Raw genomic sequence first — 19,408 nt, forward strand, 5'->3', positions numbered from 1 at the left:
TTCTCTTTTTTCGAGAATGTTTTGTCAATGAAAGGGGAATTGTTTATAATGTTAGAATTACGAGGTGAAGACGAAAGAACGGCAAGAAAATACTCACTACTTTTGCTCTGTCCAACATGAACACAACTTCGCTGTAGTCGAAATTTGAACTCAGGTCAGCGGTAGTTGATAAGACAACGGTCTGTCAGCCTCGGATGCGACCAACAGATGACGAGGACGATGATAGTAATGCTGATTATAATGCTGTTAGTTATTTATTGCAAGGGTGTAAATTAAACTGATATAATAATGGTGGTTTTAACTGAGTTGACAGCAAGATTTCTATTTCCCGGGTTTTCCCATATTTTTAGAAGTGTCTTTTGTGCTCCTTTGCTTCTGAACCCCTCAATTATATGAGTATGTAATTGTTATAATTGTTCTGGAGGTGCTGACGACTGTATTGATGGCGGAGGTAGTAACGGTAGCAACGTGATGGAAGTAGATGTGATAAGAATGGTGTTGGTAGCGGTGAGGTTTTTATTCTTTAATCCGTTATTTAATGATGTTGTATAATGTCCAACAGGTGACGTAAACATTGCAGGCAGAGGAAGGACGAAGGATAATAATTGCTAATCAACGAATGGCAGAGGTCATGTTGCAGGCTTGTCTTGAAATTGGGCGGAGGTCAAAAGCTTCAGATCGCCCAATATCAAGATAAGTCTGGAATGCTACCTCTGTCTGGTTGATTAGTAGTTATCCTTCTCCCTTCTTCTGCCTGCAATGTTTACGTCACCTGTTAGACATTATGAAATGCAGTATAGGTTATGTAGCTCCTATAGATTGATAAATAGATTTAACATAAATATATTTTTATATAAATAATATATATTCTAATAATTCAGATTTATATTAATATACTATATACTGTATATATATATATATATATATATATATATATATATATATATATATATATATATATACCTCTATCTTTCAACAATAATGCTGTATTATTTATATATAATCTGTATTTTATATAAATTAATTTATACTAATAATAAATCTGTAGACGAAATTTTTCTGGTAATTTTCGATTTTCCAAAAATAATTGATCCTAACATATATAATTAACCACCCTGAAACCGAAAATCGCTTTTTTGAAATTCTTGTTTGTATTTCTGTCTGTCTGTATGTTTGTTACCTTTTCACGCGATAATGGTTGAACGGATTTCGATGAAAATTGGAATATAAATTAAGTTCGTTGTAACTTAGATTTTAGGCTATATGGCATTCAAAATACATTGTTTACAAGGGGGTTATAAGGGGGCCTGAATTAAATAAATCGAAATATCTCGCTTATTATTGATTTTTGTGAAAAATGTTACATAACAAAACTTTCTTTAAATATCATTTCCGATAAGTGTTATTCTTTGAAAAAGTTTGATAGGACTGATATTTAATGAGTTAAATGAGTTTTAAAATTAAAATAACTGCCACCTAAGGCGGTGTAATGAAATAAAGAACAAATGACTTCGTCTATAAGGGGCCATGGTCAACAACAATCGAAAGCTATGAATCATAGCCTATAGAGAATGTTTCTGTGTCTGTATGAAGTAATATCGGAAGCTAAAGTAGCCGATTTGTGTAATTAATTATTATTTCACCATTGGAAAGTGTAGTTTCTCTATATGGACATAATGCTATAATGTTATTACAGTAACTTCTGAGTGAATTGAGGACAGGCAAGATTAAAATAGCTTCTTATGCACAGGAAACTTGATAGGCTATTCTGTATATTCGTTTCCTGTATTTCTTAAAATAATGTTTATCTCAGAGAATTAACGAACAACGAGAGTGTATTCATTTAGTATGCAGTAATAATATATTAGCTTAACATTCCATTATTTTATAATCCAAATTTTAACTATGCTCAATTGAATCGTGTTAAAATACATAAAATACATAGAGGAAAGTGCCCTAAACCGGACTCCTCCCCTTAAAGTGGACCCCCAGTCTCCTGGCTCTGCATTCTCTTGAACTCCAGCAGAACTAAGTGTAAATAGTAGTTTAGGCTTCTACCACTCTGTAGCGGAGCACACACGTCGCCCGCTTCACTTGTTCACTTGTTGCTTATCAGTCTGCAATTACGTGTTTTGACAGTGGAAAAAGTTTTTACACTGTGCTACATTTTTTTTTTGTTTTTTCTCCTAGATATTGGCAGGTAAGCCATTCGATCTATATATATCTTTAAATGGTAAAATTTAAGGTTACTGCTTGTCATTAAACCGTTTAATTTAGATGTTTGGTTAAAAATCTATTGAGTTAACAAAGTGTTGGCTATAGTCGCGTAAACCGGACCCCCTTCAGTTGCCTAAACCGGACCCCTTATTTTTTCATGTTTAAAGTCTACCTGTATTTGTACACACTCTTATTCTTTTGGAATTCTGTTCCAAATTTCAAGAGGATAATGGGGAAGGAAGGAACAAATTTTACAGCGTACCATTCAGGGTGGATCCAAATAAACTCCTTCACTCAGTGGTTTCGACACTTCATGGAGTTTGCCAATCCTACAAAGGAAAAAACCTGTGCTGTTGCTCTTGAATGGCCACTTTAGCCACACACAGAATATTGATCTGATCAACTTGGCAAAAACAAATCATGTTACCATTGTGTCGCTGCCACCTCACTCTTCAGACAAACTACAATCTTTGGACAAAACTTTCATGGTTCCCCTGAAAGTTCACTACAGCAAGGAAATCAGGCAGTGGTTAAGGCACAATGAACGTGCTGTCAGTGCTTTTGATGCAATAGACCTGTTTGGCAAAGCCTATAATAGATGCCAAATAGCTCAAATAGCAATCAATGGATTTAAAGCAACCCTTGAACAAGAAGCTGTTTTCAGATGCCGAATACATTGAAGAGGCAAACAAAAAAACGAGATTTCTCTTTCTATGAATCTGTGTTAAAGAAACGAACAGCAGAAAATCAGAGCTTTCCAGAGAACGGAGAAGAATGTGATGTGAACGAACCACGAGTTATTGTAGAGTTTGACCCAAATCAACGATCAACATCTTCGGCAGGTCAGGGTGTTCCTCTATCATCAGCTACACTTGAGGATCCTCAAGGTTCTACATCTTCTAAGACAAGCCTGTTTGACATCTCTCCCATTCCAAAATTTAAAAAGAGGTTCTCGAATAGGGGGCGAAAGATCTGCAGTTCTACGATCATCACATCTACGTCTTATGAAGCCCAATTGGTGGAAGCTAAGAAAGCTAAAAAAGCAATGGAAGCTGAACAACAAGCACGGAATCGTGTTCAAGGACGCAAAAGCAATGGCGGCCAGGGACGTGGTTCAGAAGTACAGCCTTCAATAAAAGTGAAAGGGCTCGTGAAAAATCGTCTAAATTTTGTGAAAAATGTGAGAATCAAGCACTGAAGATGAAAATAACGTGACCTCTGGAATATCTGAATTGGATCTCTTCTCGAAAGTTTTCCCATCCAAAGATGATGCTTGGTATGTGTGTTTTGTGACAGAAAATTTTCGGAGGATTCTAAAGGGGAACTTTGGGTCATTTGCGTTATGTGCTGGGACTGAAAAGGACATGAACATCTGCGATTTTTGTCACTAAACGATTTTATTCTGTTGTACGTTTTGTGTATCTTTTTTGAATACATCCTATATCTCTTTTTAAAAACTAAAACCTGTAATTATAATATTATGCTTATACTTTGAAACTAGATTATGTTTTCTCTTATTTAATACCATTTTCCAAATTTGTTTAGTGTTATTTTGTTTAATTTTACAAGGGGTTCGATTTCGGCAACTATTTTTCAAATCGCCAAAGTGTAAGGTTATTGAAAATAATTTTTTTCATAACAATTTTTAATTATATTTTCTAAAAGTAAAATGTAAATGGTGCATAACATTATAAAGTAAATTTTACATGCTTTTAAAACATAATTTTTTTACAGTTTCATATTTTTTTAAAATCAAAAACAAAATGGGGGTCCGGTTTTGGGCACTTTCCTCTATGCATTAAATGCAATGCAAAAAAATTGGGCAATGAGCCAAGCAGATTATGTTGCGCTGTTGTAAAATAAAATTTGTTCCTCCTGAGATTCAAGAGCCCCGATAACAAATTAAAAATTTACTTATCGGAGTACATCCGTTATCAACACACTTTTTATATAATATAATATAATATAATATAATATAATATAATATAATATAATATAACATAATATAACTTATTTCAAGGGCTCAGAACCATAGTGGGCCAAGCGCCACTTACTGAATACGTAGAAAACAAGGGTTAAAATTAAAATTAAGGACGTGTAATGAATTAAAAAACAAATGACTTCGTCTATAAGGGGCCTTGGATAGCAACAATCGAAAGCTATGAAAGATAGCCTACAGAGAATGTTTCTGTGTTTGTATGAAGTAATATCGGAAGCTAAATTAACCGATTTGTATAATTTATTATTTCACCACTGGAAAGTGTAGTTTCTCTAAATGGACATAATGCTATAATGTTATTACAGTAACTTCTGATATAATATAATATAATATAATATAATATAATATAATATAATATAATATAATATAATATAATATAATATGTAGGCCTAATATTATATAATATAATTTAAGTTATTTGAAGGGTTCAGTACCATAGTGGGCCAAGCGCCATTTACTGAATACGTAGAAAACAAGGGTTAAATTAAGTTATTACCATAATTCAATGGAAACCTATAACAAGTAAAATAAAATATACACATTAAATCTAAATGATGTCAATCTTCATTAAACTATGGTTGCATGTAATAAAAATTAAGAAACATGTTAAAGGAATTGTCATTGCACCAAATGAGTGTTTTTGGACCAAAATGATTGCATTTTAATTATTTGGATGCAATTTAAATTAAGTAACATATTAAACGATTTATCCTTCTATCAAACACGAATGTTCCCTGGGTCAAATGTCCTATTTTAATTATGTAATTACTTTACACTTATTTCTAACGGGTGCAGCGGAGCACACGGGTACGGCTAGTTATTATAATATAAATAACCCTATTTTTTAATAAATTAGGTTATTTTATTTAAATATTAATTTATATATAATATCTCATATTATTAAAAAATTTAATTACCAACAAATAACAAGAAAATCCATTACAAAGTATAAATACAGAACCAATAAAGAAAAGATTCTCTTAAAACAAAAATAAAGTGCCTGAGTAAAGGGTTATCGTGATAGGATAAATAAAGTAATCTAAAATTACCTTGACAGCCATATGGTATTTGTCGAAACGAGTCCAGGATTCGCCATGGAATTACTTCACATTCGCATTACAGTGAGGAAAAACGTCGGAAAAAATCTCAACCAGGTAATAGGTCCAAATGAAATTCGAACCCATGCCAGAGCTCAATCTAGAATCAGTAGACAAACGCTCTACCGTCTCACCTACGTCAGTGGTCATGATAATGATATTTGTAGTGATTATAATAGTGCAAAATTATGGTTGTTGTAGTGTTGAAACAACTTAAAGAATGTCACCATCTTGCAGCATGTATTCTACCCAATAATCAGATTGAACATTTGTCATAATTAAGATAAAGTTTGTGGACCATCAGCGTACCTGTCAGTGTGCATAATCTCGCCGCCCTTCAGTCTAGTTTGAGACTAAACAAGACCTTACGTCAGCAATTACGTAATGAGCAACTAATTGTTCCTCCTCCAAACCAGGCAATTAGTACCCCAGTGCCGGGGCAGCGCCACGGTGGCAGTGCCATCAATCACAATACGCAGTTGTCACAACTCCGGGAGTTGTTAGATTTCCACAAGCGCGTACCAATGCTCAAATAATGAATCACTTTTACAAGATGACAGAATATTTTAACCGATTTAGGGCCGAGTTCACCGTACATGGTGTAAGTCCCTCTTAGTTAATATTTTATTAAATTAAAGTCCTCTGTTAAACAAGTGAGCATTTCACCATGACAGTTTATGAAACTATTAACTAAGCAAAACATATTACACAGTATTTTTGTTCCAACAAAACACGTTGTGGAATAGAATTACCCCTATATTGGCCCCTGTGACGTGAGAGTCACATCCAGTAATCTATTTTTTTTAACGAGAGAGAAAATGTTCTATCCACTGTTGACCAATGTGTCTTCAAAGTTACAAAATGGCTGCTGTTTTCTTCATTTTTAATGTTCTCTGAAGTTCGTGTCTTCCTTTAGATGTCAATACTTATTTTATCCACTTTGATTATGTTTATTTTATTTTAGTTGGTTATTTAACGACGCTGTACCAGCTGCTAAGTTATTTAGCATAGATGAGATTGGGCGAGATGAGGCCGAGGATTTGCCATAGAGTACCTTACATTCACATTACGGTTGGGGAAAACCTCGGAAAAAACCCAACCAGGTAATCAGCCTAAGCGGGGATCGAACCCGCGCCCGAACGCAACTTCAGACCGTCAGGGAAGCGCCTTACCGACTGAGCCACGCCGGTGGCTTTTGATTATGTAATGTGGACTTCACTTCACTAATAAAAATGTTGTAAACACGTTCATTACGCAACTAGTTAGGTAATGATACTTCTACAGGGTGTCCCACTCGAAGTAGCCTCGATAATATTAATTTCCTGTTATAAATATTTCAAGGATTTTAACCTTCAGAAACATGCGACACCGTGTTCAGTTTTGTATTAATAATAATAATAATAATAATAATAATAATAATAATAATAATAATAATGTATTTAATCTGGCAGAGCTAAGGCCGGTAGGCCTTCTCTTCCGCCCAGCTAGACTCTAATTCTAATTGAATACACTTAGCTTCCAATAGTTATTACATTAATATCTAGACCGTAAAACAACATGAAAGTAAATAACGAAAGTTGGATAAGTAATGTTAGTGAGACAGTAATAAACACTCCTAAGAAATGTTACATATTTTTTTTTTTTTTACAGAATAAAGAAATATAATTTATTTTATTTATTTAAATTCAAATATACAAAATAATGAAATATAATTACAAAACAAACAAAGAGAAATACAAATAAAATAATACAAGCAATATAAAAGGAAGATACAGTAGTATTAACAAAATTTGAGACCGAATGAGCAGCGCTCGTGCTCGGTCGCAGTTCAGATATAATATTAAAATAAAAAATAATAATATAAATAAATAAGTAAAATAAAATAGGAACTAAAATATAATTACAGCGGTAATGGAATTATATAATATAATATTAACACTAGAGAAGAATAATATCGCACATGAAAAGTAGGACTACTATATGTCAAAATTATAGAATACAAATATAATATAGGTTGATTAATTCATACACATAGACTATAAATTTATTTAATCAAATTGAAGATATTAACACGTTTCTAATTTTCTTGTTATATGTTAGTGGGTTACATGTTAGAACTTCTGGGTGTAATTTAGTTAAAGCATTGTACAACCGAGGGCCAAAATTTATGCTATGCTTTAGACCAGCAGATGTGAGACATTTAGGTTCTACTAATGTTGAATTAATATTTCGTCTTGTGTCATAATTGTGTGTCTGTAATACAAACTTATTACGATTTTTATGATAAAATTTTAACAGCGTATACTTATAAATTTGTTCAATATTAAATACATTAAATTCAGAATAAATTAATTTAGTTGGATAATCGAAACGTTTTTTCAAACAAATTTTAATTATTCGTTTTTGTAGTAAATTTAACGGACTAAGATTAATTTTTGTACTTCCACCCCAAACAATTATACCATATTGAATGATAGACTGAATAATGGCAAAATAAACATTTCGTAGAACTCTAATAGGTAAGTAGCATCGAAGATTAACGAATTTATAAATTGTTTTACGAAGCCTCTTACAAAGATAAGTAATGTGATGAGGCCATTTTAAATTCTGATCAATAATGATACCCAGATATTTGACATACGTGGCTTCTTTCAAAGGTGGACATTTACAACTTTTGGGATCTAAACAATTTTCACTGTGTATTATTAGTCTATATTTATCGCTAAATTTTAAATTTTGAACACTGGCAGCTGTTAACGAAAAAGGTACTAAAGTTGATTTAGATATATGTAAAGAAAGGAAGTTGGAATTAAGCCATTTTTTAACAATGTTAGCACCTATATTAGCATTTCTATATGCTTCCTGCCAAGAAAAACCACTGAAAATAACTACTGTATCATCCGCATATGAATATATAGATCCATTAAATTTTTCTAAATTTATATTTAGCAGATCATTAACATATATTAGAAATAAAATAGGTCCCAAAATTGTTCCTTGCGGTACCCCTATATCAATATATTTGTATTCACTAAATTGATCTTCAATTTTGGTCATTTGCCTTCTGTTACTAAAATATGATTGGAATAATTTTAAAACTATACCTCTAACTCCAATAGTAGGCTATGTAGTTTGTCCAAAAGTAAATTATGATTGATAGTGTCAAAAGCTTTCCGAAGATCCAAGAAATACCCAAACATTTGTTTCCGATATCTAGTTCATTGATAATTTTTCCAGTAACATTAATAAGAGCATCATCAGTAGAAATATTATTGCGGAAACCAAACTGATTTTTAGAGAGGATTTTATGTTCTTCTAAATAATTTATTAATCTATTCTTTAAACATTTTTCAAGCAATTTGGAAAATGTTGGAAGTAAAGATATAGGTCTATAGTTGTTTAAATTATTTTTATCTCCAGATTTGTATATTGGAATTACTATGGCACATTTCAAAACATCTGGGAATATACCTTGCACAAAACATAAGTTAAAAGTATGAACCATGGGTTTTAATATATATTTGATAATAATTTTGAAAATATTATTCTTAATTCCATCTATACCAGGAGCAACATTATTTTTTAACTTCTTAACCAAAATAATAATTTCATCTTCAGTTACAGGGAAAAGAAACAAGAAATGTTCATCTTGTGTCTCATTTTGTAGAGAAGAGTTAAAATAGTAATACAGTAATAATAATAATAATAATTATTATTATTATTATTATTATTATTATAAGATAATTGAAATATTTATTCTGTGATATATATCACCATTAAACATTGAGAGGCCTCAAACAGCTATTATTGTTAACAAGAATTGTTAGAAAAATATTTCCTTAGTCTATTCTTAAATTGGTTTGATATCTGACTCTGACATTACTCGGTAGGGAATTCCAAAGTCGAGGAATAGCCACAGTAAAAGGATATGAATATGAGGATGTTCAGTGGGCGGGAATGGATAATATTGAGGAATGTTGTGGTCGTGTGTCTAGGTTAAGGTGGGTTTATATATTTTGAAAACGAGACGCAAGATAGACAGGAATGGAGAAATGCAATATGTGAAAGAGGGAAAGACGGTGGATTTTCCTACGATCTTCTAGACGGAGCCAGGACAACATTTCGAGGGATGGTATTACGTGATCAGCCCGGAGAATATTGCAGACGAACCGGACGCACATATTATGAACACATTGTAGTCTCTTCGCCGAAGTAGCGCTTAGGTCAGTAAGCACAATATTACAGTGTAAACAGAATATTAATACTCAGTCAGGACATGTTCAGCACCTACTGTGGCAATCTCATGGTACTTTCGTACTTTTTCGTACTTGTACTTTCTTTAAACTAACGGGACTACCTTCGATTGGGACACGCTGTATTACGCAACTAGTTAGTTAATGATACTGCTATTACCTAACTGGTTGCGTAATGTCAACCACACATTAAATTAAATAAAATGGAATCGATTTTATTTATTATAAACATTCATATTGTGACAGCCGGGATACGATCTCGCGATCGGCAGAAGGAGGGCAAGGTCGGCGGTGGCTCGGCGCGGCAAATGAAGTTGCCCGCGCATCTGCTTCCTGGGGCATGTGCTGTGACGAAGGGAGAGGGGAGAAATCCAGAGAAGTCTAGATAGGCGCCATCTTCTGGGCATCTGTAGAAATTTCCAGCATCGTACTTTCCGGAAACTATGGTTTAGTTATAAATACGAGACGCAAGTGAGTTGTTGTAGTAGTTAATTAGTTGCAGTCGTTGCTAGTTTTTGGTCAGTAGCCAGTCAGTGTAGCAGTGAAGCCAGCTTCGAGACCGGAGTTCGACTTGTATGAGTGCAGTGGACCGCAGTTGGGGGACCTGAGTTCGAAGTTCAGTGGACTGTCTCTGAAGGTCTGGGGTTCGAGATACTGTGAACTCCAGTGCCTGAGCAAGAAGAACTAGCCAAGGCAAACGAACTGTGAACTGAGAACTGACAGTTCTGTGTTGTAAATAGTGCTTTGTGAACAGTAGTTAAGATTAGCAGTACATTGTTGTTCTCAATAATCCAAGTAAATTGTCATTGTCGTCTGTGGAGTGCAATAACGAAAACTGTGTTACTGTGTGGAGTGGAAATCCCATTGTTGACGGGAGTGTTTAAATTAAATTGTAGAAAGGAATTATTGTTGTGAGAATAAAAATTACATTATTGTTTGAATTAAAAGTTACAATATTTTAAGAGGGATTTCGGTGCCACTTAACATTTAATTGTAGAATTTACAGCATTTTCAATATCTGAATCCTCGTTTTAACTCATTACAAGGTTTATTTCTCCTGGTACTGCTGTTCTTCCGTTATAAACAAAAACCTATCCTGTTCAAAATTAATAAAACAAACAAACAAACGAATCGCCTCTCGCAGAAAGTAACTAATATTAATAATACAATCGCCTCTCCGCAAAATATATGTTAAAAACTAATAAAAAATACAACTACTTTTATTAAAACAAATATTTTTTATTAAAGTTAATAAAATGTTGTACTATATACTTATAGTAAATTTATATTACAATACTCGACTGGTTATCAAACTCGTATTGTAATATGAAACATTACGATAAAACTATCGTAAATAACTATTACAGTACCACCATGTCATGGTCCACCAATGTTACCATGTCATGTAAAATAAAAATTAATCAAAACATTTAATTTTACTAATATGTGCTACTTAGATCACTACCATCTAATATAGAGGCTTGGAAACATTTTCTAACTTAATAAAATAATTTGGGATATAGAGGATCGCAATGGTCGTGATACTTTTACATATATGCTGAACATGCAGTATTGATTTTTAAGAGGCTTTGAACAAATGACAGTAATTTCAAAGTCCAAATAAAAGCGGGAAGATGTTTATAAATTTTTACAAGTAAGGTGACATTGTGTAATATCTAGCCTTGGTAATATGTATCCCAAATAAACTTATGTGCTTCCATGTAACTTCTTGATTATACGAGTAGTTCTGTTTAAATTCTGTAACATGGCCCCATGATTCAATATTGAAAATATGTTTTCAATTCTATTGAATGAAATATGCGCATGTTTGCTATTACACAAATCTAAAATAAAATATTTGTTACACTCTATTTGCCAATAATAATGTCATATATTTAGTTGGAAAGCAATGTAGACTAATATTGATGTATCTTTCATCGAAAATTATTTAAAAAAAAACACACATTTACCAAAAACAAAGTATATTCAATAATAAATTATTGTTATTGTCGTTCAGTCAACTGTCCGAAGACAGATTAGATCCTCATAAGTGACACCAATAAGGTATCATTTATGAGGTAACTAAGCCAGGAAATAATGGGGTAGAGTGGCCAGTTCCTTTCCTCCTCCAATACATACATCGCTAACTAGTAACATATTACACTAATCAGACTTCAGATGTATACAAACAATTGTTCTTCTTCTGATAGACACCAACAATAATTTCAAGGGAAAAATTGTTCCGAGGCCGGATATCGATCCCAGAATCTTTGGCTGAACGCACCAACGCTCTACCAACTAAGTTACCCAAGAGCTTCACTCGACACCGTCTCAATTTTTCCCTTTATATCCACATAGCTCGAGTGGGCTGACAAGACTCCAGAAATCGACATCGAGTGCACACAAACTCTGTGTGACTGAAATTGTGGTTTTCTGTTAACGTACATACATATTATGCAAATCTAGCTGTAGCTACTTTACTGTAGGTACGTTAACAGAAAACCACAATTTCAGTCACACAGAGTTTGTGTGCACTCGATGTGGGTTTTTGGCGTCTTGTCAGCCCACTCAAGTTACGTGGATATAAAGGAAAAATTGAGACGGATTGATACTCGGCCCCGGAACAATTTTTCTCTTAACATTATTCATGTCTGCTTCAAAGGGAGCTGTTTGCTGTACCTGAAAGCTAGATTTGCAATCTTGTACTTAATTACAAAACGCACAAAAAGTTTTTCGTTTACTTTAATGTATCCTATTGCCTCCTTCAGTCTGCATAGCTATGTCACTTCCACCCTGTATACACAAATTTTAAAACTTTGCGTTCGAGGAAATTAAAAACGCCCCATAGGTGGTGAAGTATTGGTGGAGCGGAGAAAAATTCTCTCCGGGTCTTCAGCTCTACGTGCTGACGTTCTATCCACTGAGCCAAACCGGATTCCCAATCCGATGCCGGATTGAATCCTCTCAGTTTAAGTTCCACCACCTCTTAGGTTCCCTCTAGTGGCCAACCCTCATGCACTGCGTCACAGATGTAGCAGTGGCACAATATGCAACACATTAATGTGCAGAGGTGCACTCATTACGAGTGACTGAGTGGTCGGGATCCGACGGAATGAGCCCCGTCTTAAATCACTAAGGGTGCTATTCATAGACATTTCGCAGCACGCGCTACGAGCGTGCTAAGCTAGCCCCGGCTATCCACTGATTACTAGTACAGAATTCAAGTCATATATCGCTAACACTGGTTTATGAATACGAAAAACGCTGATCATCCACCGGAAGCCCGCGCCTAAAAATTTCTATGAATACGGCCCTAAGTTATTATTTCCGCATATCATATATTATTACGATGTACCGAAGTACATATGACATTTCCGTGCAGAAATTCTGCGTCATTATATGATGAAGGATGGGTGGAGCGAAGAAAAATTCTCTCCAGCACAGGGTATTGAACCCGCGCCTTCAGCGCTACGTGCCAACACTCTATCCACTGAGCCACACCGGATTCTCATTCCGATCACCTAGTGATTTAAGACGGCTCTCATTCCGTCAGATCGCGGCCACTCAGTCACTCGTAATGAGTGCACCTCTGCACATCAATGTGTTGTACATCGTGCCACTGTCACATCTGTGACGCAGTGCATGAGGGTTGGCCACTAGAGGGAACCTAAAAGGTGGTGGAGCTTAAACTGAGAGGATTCAATCCGTCATCGGAATGGGAATCTGGTGTGGCTCAGTGGATAGAGCTGAAGACCCGGGTTCAAATCCCGGTGCCGGAGAGAATTTTTCTCCGCTCCACCCATCCTTCATCACATGATGACGCAGAATTTCTGCATTGAATTATCATAGTACTTCGGTACATCGTAATAATATACGCCCTATAGGTGTTCAAATAAAAGTTTTATATAAAGAATAATATATTCCCACTTTATCAGATGAATTCGCTATGTTGCTACATTATTTACAAGAAACTATATGGTGTTTTGTAAGATAATTACATATAAGAAACTATATGGTGTTTTGTAAGATAATTACATAACAAGACTAGCCTAAGTGTATACACCTGATGGTGAATTTTGATCCGGCAGTGATATAGGATAGGCCTACATAATGCATGAACTTCTCTAGAAGAGGAAACTTGAAATGGCTTCAAGGAATTAAACTTCTGCCAGTACTCTATTACAAGATGCTATCTCCACCCATAAGTTTCTGTTGTGTGTGCAGGAGAACTCCGGGCTCGTGGTGCCCTGGATCATCGGCTTCATCACGTTCATGGCACTGGAGGCGGTCGCCATGGTCTACTCGAACGTGCTGCGCGACCACGTCAACAGGGTGAGTCATCGGCCACAATTATTATTCCCTTGTTTTCGTGTTGCCATGGCAACGTGTTGCTATCGTCAGTTCTGTATTATAGGCTACTAAATTACGGACCATTTCATTTATTTTTGTAATTTCAAGATGATAAGACACAAATCAATTCTTATTTTTCGGTCTTCTGCAGTATAACATATCGGCACGTAAAAATCTAAAATTTTTATTCGCGTAGCACTAACATATCGTCAGTTTTACGTTGTACGTATGATTGAATTATTACTTTTTCTCCGTCTGCATGGCGACACATCGCTAGTTCAAGAATGAATGTGTATGATTATTACAGCCCGGATGTTTAGGCATTTATAGTAATTAAAATAGGCAGGCAAAAAGGCAATAAAATGTAAAAAAAGGGCACAATAATCTTTAAAAAAGGCATTATAAATTTCAAAAAGGCATAATATATTTTAGCAATAAATTTAAATTATATCATCATAACTCGCATATTTACTTCGTACGTGACATATATTGACTTATAAAATACTATCTTCGTCATTAACTGCCTTTTCACAAACTATACATAACAAAACTGTTCCATCAGTAGAAAACACATGGGCTCCAAATTCACTAACGTAAGCATGAAGTTTACTTTTCAATGGTTTACTGAATTTAGACATTCTAGCTAATCGATCTTATGCAGGGACATCATTTTATTTTTACTAACATTTTTAATATTAACCTGTCTATACCTTTAGAGGACCGGAAACACCGCTTGCTCCCCCCCTCCAACTGGAGTTCGATGATACTGGCGTAAAACACAAATCACTCTACTAGGTATAGGATGGAAGAAAAGTAATTCATCCATTTACGTAAACTAGGAAGTATCGCGATTTTGAGTTTGATAATTTTCATTAGGTTTTTCTTTAATCAAAGTACAGTACTGTATTAAGAATAAGTGTTTTTACTCACGAAGTGAGTTATCCATGCGAACATATTCATTATGCAGTGTATACTGTCTACAGCACATTAGCGTACAATATAGAGAAAGAAGTTAAATTGAAAAATAATCATAATATGAATATTTAAACACAATTTTGAAAATGGTGGCCGTTCATTTCGATACAGGCTTCAGTTCTTTTGTGCATATTATCGCACTATAGACTATTGCATCTAATTCCAATTGCCAGTTTCGTCCTTCGTACTAGTAACTCATGTTGAAATAATTCTGTACCTACTCTACGTACTGTAAATTCAATCTTCACTTCTGCCCGACCTGAAAATATAAAATTACTCAGACATGCTATCTACTGTCCGTCCAAGTGGTTATGCCGTAGGATTGTAGAAAGGGGGGAAATCACGTGACAGTTAATTACTTAACGAGGCCCTTTTATTTAAGTTAAATTAAACAGCTGTATAATATTACGTAAACTTCCAATTCCTAAGAGAAATTAATGTTTTCAGAAAAGAGCTAAGACAGCCCAGCTTTTACAGAGGGGCGAGCAGATGCAGGTGGGGGAAATCGGGATGCGACGTAGGCAAACGGACAGTACCTGTGCGAAAATATGATTCAATATTGAAAGCTCTTTCGTCACTGGAAAACGCGAACATATTTCTGGAACGTACTATACTCAGTAACTCAGTACTGCTTACTATCTGCGGTCTTGGTTGTGTGTGGAGTTGGAACTTCCTTAGTAGAAGGGGTGGGAGTGAAGTACATTCAAAAACTCAGGTACAATAAAAATTGAAGTAAAAATAAAATGATGTCCCTGTACATTCTGTCACCTGACAATAACCGAATGTTCCTCACTCAAATTTCTTTCTCCTACAATAATAAACACGTGTAGCACAAAATTGTAACGGTAAGATTTGAAAATATCAAAGCAAACAATTTGAAATGCCACGTGACAACTTCAATGAGAACGAGCATAATATTTAAAATTATAAAGCTGATTGTTGGTATCGTGACGATATGGCAATATTATATTTGTAACTGTGGATTGTCGATCATTATTCATATTACACCAATAGTATTAAAGCACGATTATTAGCAGATTAAGCACCGAAATAAATTACTTTTATTTACTATTGTTAGTAAAGTTAGTCATTGTTTCAAGTATTTAAATTTCATACACATTACATTATAATTAGAAAATTGCAAATAAACAAGAAATATTGCTTTAAAATGACAAAAGAAGCATTTATTAATAAGAAACTATTTACTATTGTTAGTAAAGTTAGTCATTGTTTCAAGTATTTAAATTTCATACATATTACATTATAATTAGAAAATTGCAAATAAACAAGAAATATTGCTTTAAAATGACAAAAGAAGCATTTATTAATAGGAAACACCTTAAAAAGGCAAAATATTGGCCCTATCACTATGATTTACTACAAATCACATGTCCACACGTGTGGACTAACGGTTAGCGCGTCTAGCCGCGAAACCAGGTGGCCCGGGTTCGATTCCTGGTCGGGGCAAGTTACCTGGTTGAGGTTTTTTCCGGGGTTTTCCCTCAACCTAATATGAGCAAATGCTGGGTAACTTTCGGTGTTGGACCCCGGACTCATTTCACCGGCATTATCACCTTCATCTCATTCAGACGCTAAATAACCTAAGATGTTGATAAAGCGTCGTAAAATAACCTACTAAAATAAAAAAATAAATAAAACTCCAAATCACATCGCTAGTTTAAAATGGTATTTTATTAATTCCTGTTTTTGTCTCAGTTTCTACAGCAACAAAGCCTGATCCATGGCATCATAATAGATCAAGATATTAAGCCTAATTAATTACAAAACCTTTCTTTGCCTCCATTTCCGCGGTAACAACGCCAACAAGATCCAAAATATTAGTAAAACCTTCCTTCTGTCTCTGTGAGATAACAGAGTCAGATAAAGATTGCAGACATTTATCTTCTGTCTCTATGTCTGCTGTAATACTGTCAGACATGATAGTAACGTGGCTAACGAGAAAGGCATCAAGTCGTGACGGAAGTCAAGCCATCTACACTTCAGGCCATCTTGACGCAAAACGGTGCATCTGCTAAAGTTTTGTCATTTAAAAAAAAGATGTTTGTTTTTACCTCCTCTATCATCCCTGAAGCGTTGTAAACTTTATTTTTTAACACCTTGAATATTTCGGGATCCCCTTCACGTAAAACCTATATCCCAGAAGAGCCAATTTCTCCATAACCTCCAAAATTTTAAATCACTATTTTTCTAGTTAACAGTATCCACATTCTTTGAAATAAGCTATATTAATAGTATTGGCGGCTTTGACTCATGATCAGAAGATATGATCTCAGCTCAAAAGTTTTTTTTTTTTTCTGAATAGGAATGGATTTCCAATGGCCGCCACAGATGCCAGTCGCCGTGCCTAACGCACCGTACGAACCAATATGCCAGAGTGCAAAACTTTGCCTCACACGGGGACTGGGCTCGTGTGTCACAGGGAGCCAACAAAAGAAGTACACACTCCTCAATGCGTCTTATTTCCCGACAATTACAGATGTTGTAAATATGTTTGGGCAAATCCAAAACTGTTCCATTATCAATTATATGCTTTAACATAGTGAGAGCAGAAAGTTACACTTAGACTGTCCTTTGTCTTTTAGTTATAATAATAATAATAATAATAATAATAATAATAATAATAAATGCGGTATTTTCCGATCTTGGTAGCAGCAACGATTAACGCACTCAGCTTTGACACAACGAAGTGAAGAGAAGCGAATAGAAGCATTTGAAATGTGGATATGAAGGATGGACCACGGATAGGATAAGAAACGAAACTGTGTTTGAGAAAGTGGGTGATGAAAGGATGATGCTGAAGATGATCAGTAAGCGGAAAAGGAATTCGCTGGGTCACTTGTTGAGAAGAAATTACGTTCTGAAGGATGCACTGGAAGGAATTGTGAACGGGTGAACAGTTCGGGGCAGAAGAAGATATCAGGTGATAGACGACATTACGATATATGGATCATACAGTATATGAAAACTAAGAGGAAAGCAGAAAAGGGAAAGACTGGATAATGCTGAGTTTGCGGTGAAAGAACTGCCCTTGAACACAATGAATGAATAAATACTATTTGGTAAATTATGCAATGATTTGTAAATAATGCTTGCAACGAAACATTTTGAGAAACTTGTCACAATAAGTTCTCATAATGTGACAAACTTGAATAAAGAGCAAGACGGTCAGCTGACTGATCGAAGACAGAGTTTAGACTGTCTTTCCAGTTCTTGGAACTTAAAATCACAAGTATCTGCACCTGCCCTCACAACAGTGGAAATCTTGCTCTCGTGACGTTCTGGTTCCCTCGTTCCAGTCTGCAGTCAGCCCTATCAAGTATCGCACAAACATGTGAAGAGCGCTCGTCTCGAAGCAAGAGCGATTTAAAGAACGACAGGCTACAGATCTATGTGTGTAAGGCACCATCTACAGCTTTAGTACACTTACTATGCTTTCGCTCATCTGTCTACCAGTCGAAATGAACGATTTTACATCAATACGTGTCTAACAGAATTAGCGAAAAACATTGCAAGACCGGCTTAAGGACTGCATTTCCGCCTTTCCATTTGATTTTTCTGAGCCGACACATCTCGCACCTCGCACGCGTCGGTTCAGAAAAACCAAAGCTTTAAACCTACTCGCTTTTTCCTACCTGACTACTGCCTGCCTGGCTGACAGAGGGTTTGGAATTGAACGGGTTACATCAGCTGCTTATCTGTGCGGATGACGTGAATATGTTAGGAGAAAAACAAACGATTAGGGAAAACACGGAAATTTTACTTGAAGCAAGTAAAGGAATAGGTTTTGAAGTGAATCCCGAAAAGACAAAGTAAGTTATATGATTATGTCTCGTGACCAGAATATTGTACGAAATGGAAATATAAATTTGGAGATTATCCTTCGAAGAGGTGGAAAAATTCAAATATATTGGAGCAACAGTAACAAATATAAATGACACTAGGGAGGAAATTAAACGCAGAACAATTATGAGAAATGCCTGTTACTATTCGGTTGAGAAGCTTTTGTCATCTAGTCTGCTGGCAAAAAATTTGAAAGTTAGAATTTATAAAATAGTTATATTACCGGTTGTTCTGTATGGTTGTGAAACTTGGACTCTCACTTTGACAGAGGAACAGAGGTTAAGGGTGTTTGAGAATAAGGGGCTAAAAAGTATGAAGTTACAGGATAATGGAGAAAGTTACACAACACAGAACTGCACGCTCTGTATTCTTCACCTGACATAATTAGGAACATTAAATCCAGACGTTTGAGATGGGTACAGCATGTAGCACGTATGGGTAAATCCAGAAATGCATGTAGAGTGTTATCTGGGAGGCCGGAGGATAAAAGACCTCTGGGAAGGCCGAGACGTAGATGGGAAGATAATATTAAAATGGATTTCAGGGAGTTGGGATATGATGGTAGAGACTGGATTAATCTTGCTCAGAATAGGGACCAATGGCAGGCTTATGTGAGGACGGCAATGAACCTCCGGGTTCCTTAAAAGCCAGTAAGT

General features: G+C 35.2%; 1 protein-coding gene across 1 annotated transcript in view; it reads left to right on the forward strand.

The window, feature by feature from the left end:
* LOC138698335 (uncharacterized) overlaps positions 1-19,408 on the forward strand; it is a 965,071-nt gene that overhangs the window by 898,212 nt on the left and 47,451 nt on the right. The window contains exon 5 of the mRNA XM_069824187.1: positions 13,791-13,898. Coding sequence (XP_069680288.1) covers positions 13,791-13,898 — 108 coding nt within the window. The remainder of the gene's footprint in view (positions 1-13,790; positions 13,899-19,408) is intronic.

The sequence above is a fragment of the Periplaneta americana genome, chromosome 4 (assembly GCF_040183065.1).
Source record: "Periplaneta americana isolate PAMFEO1 chromosome 4, P.americana_PAMFEO1_priV1, whole genome shotgun sequence".
Classification (NCBI taxonomy): domain Eukaryota; kingdom Metazoa; phylum Arthropoda; class Insecta; order Blattodea; family Blattidae; genus Periplaneta; species Periplaneta americana.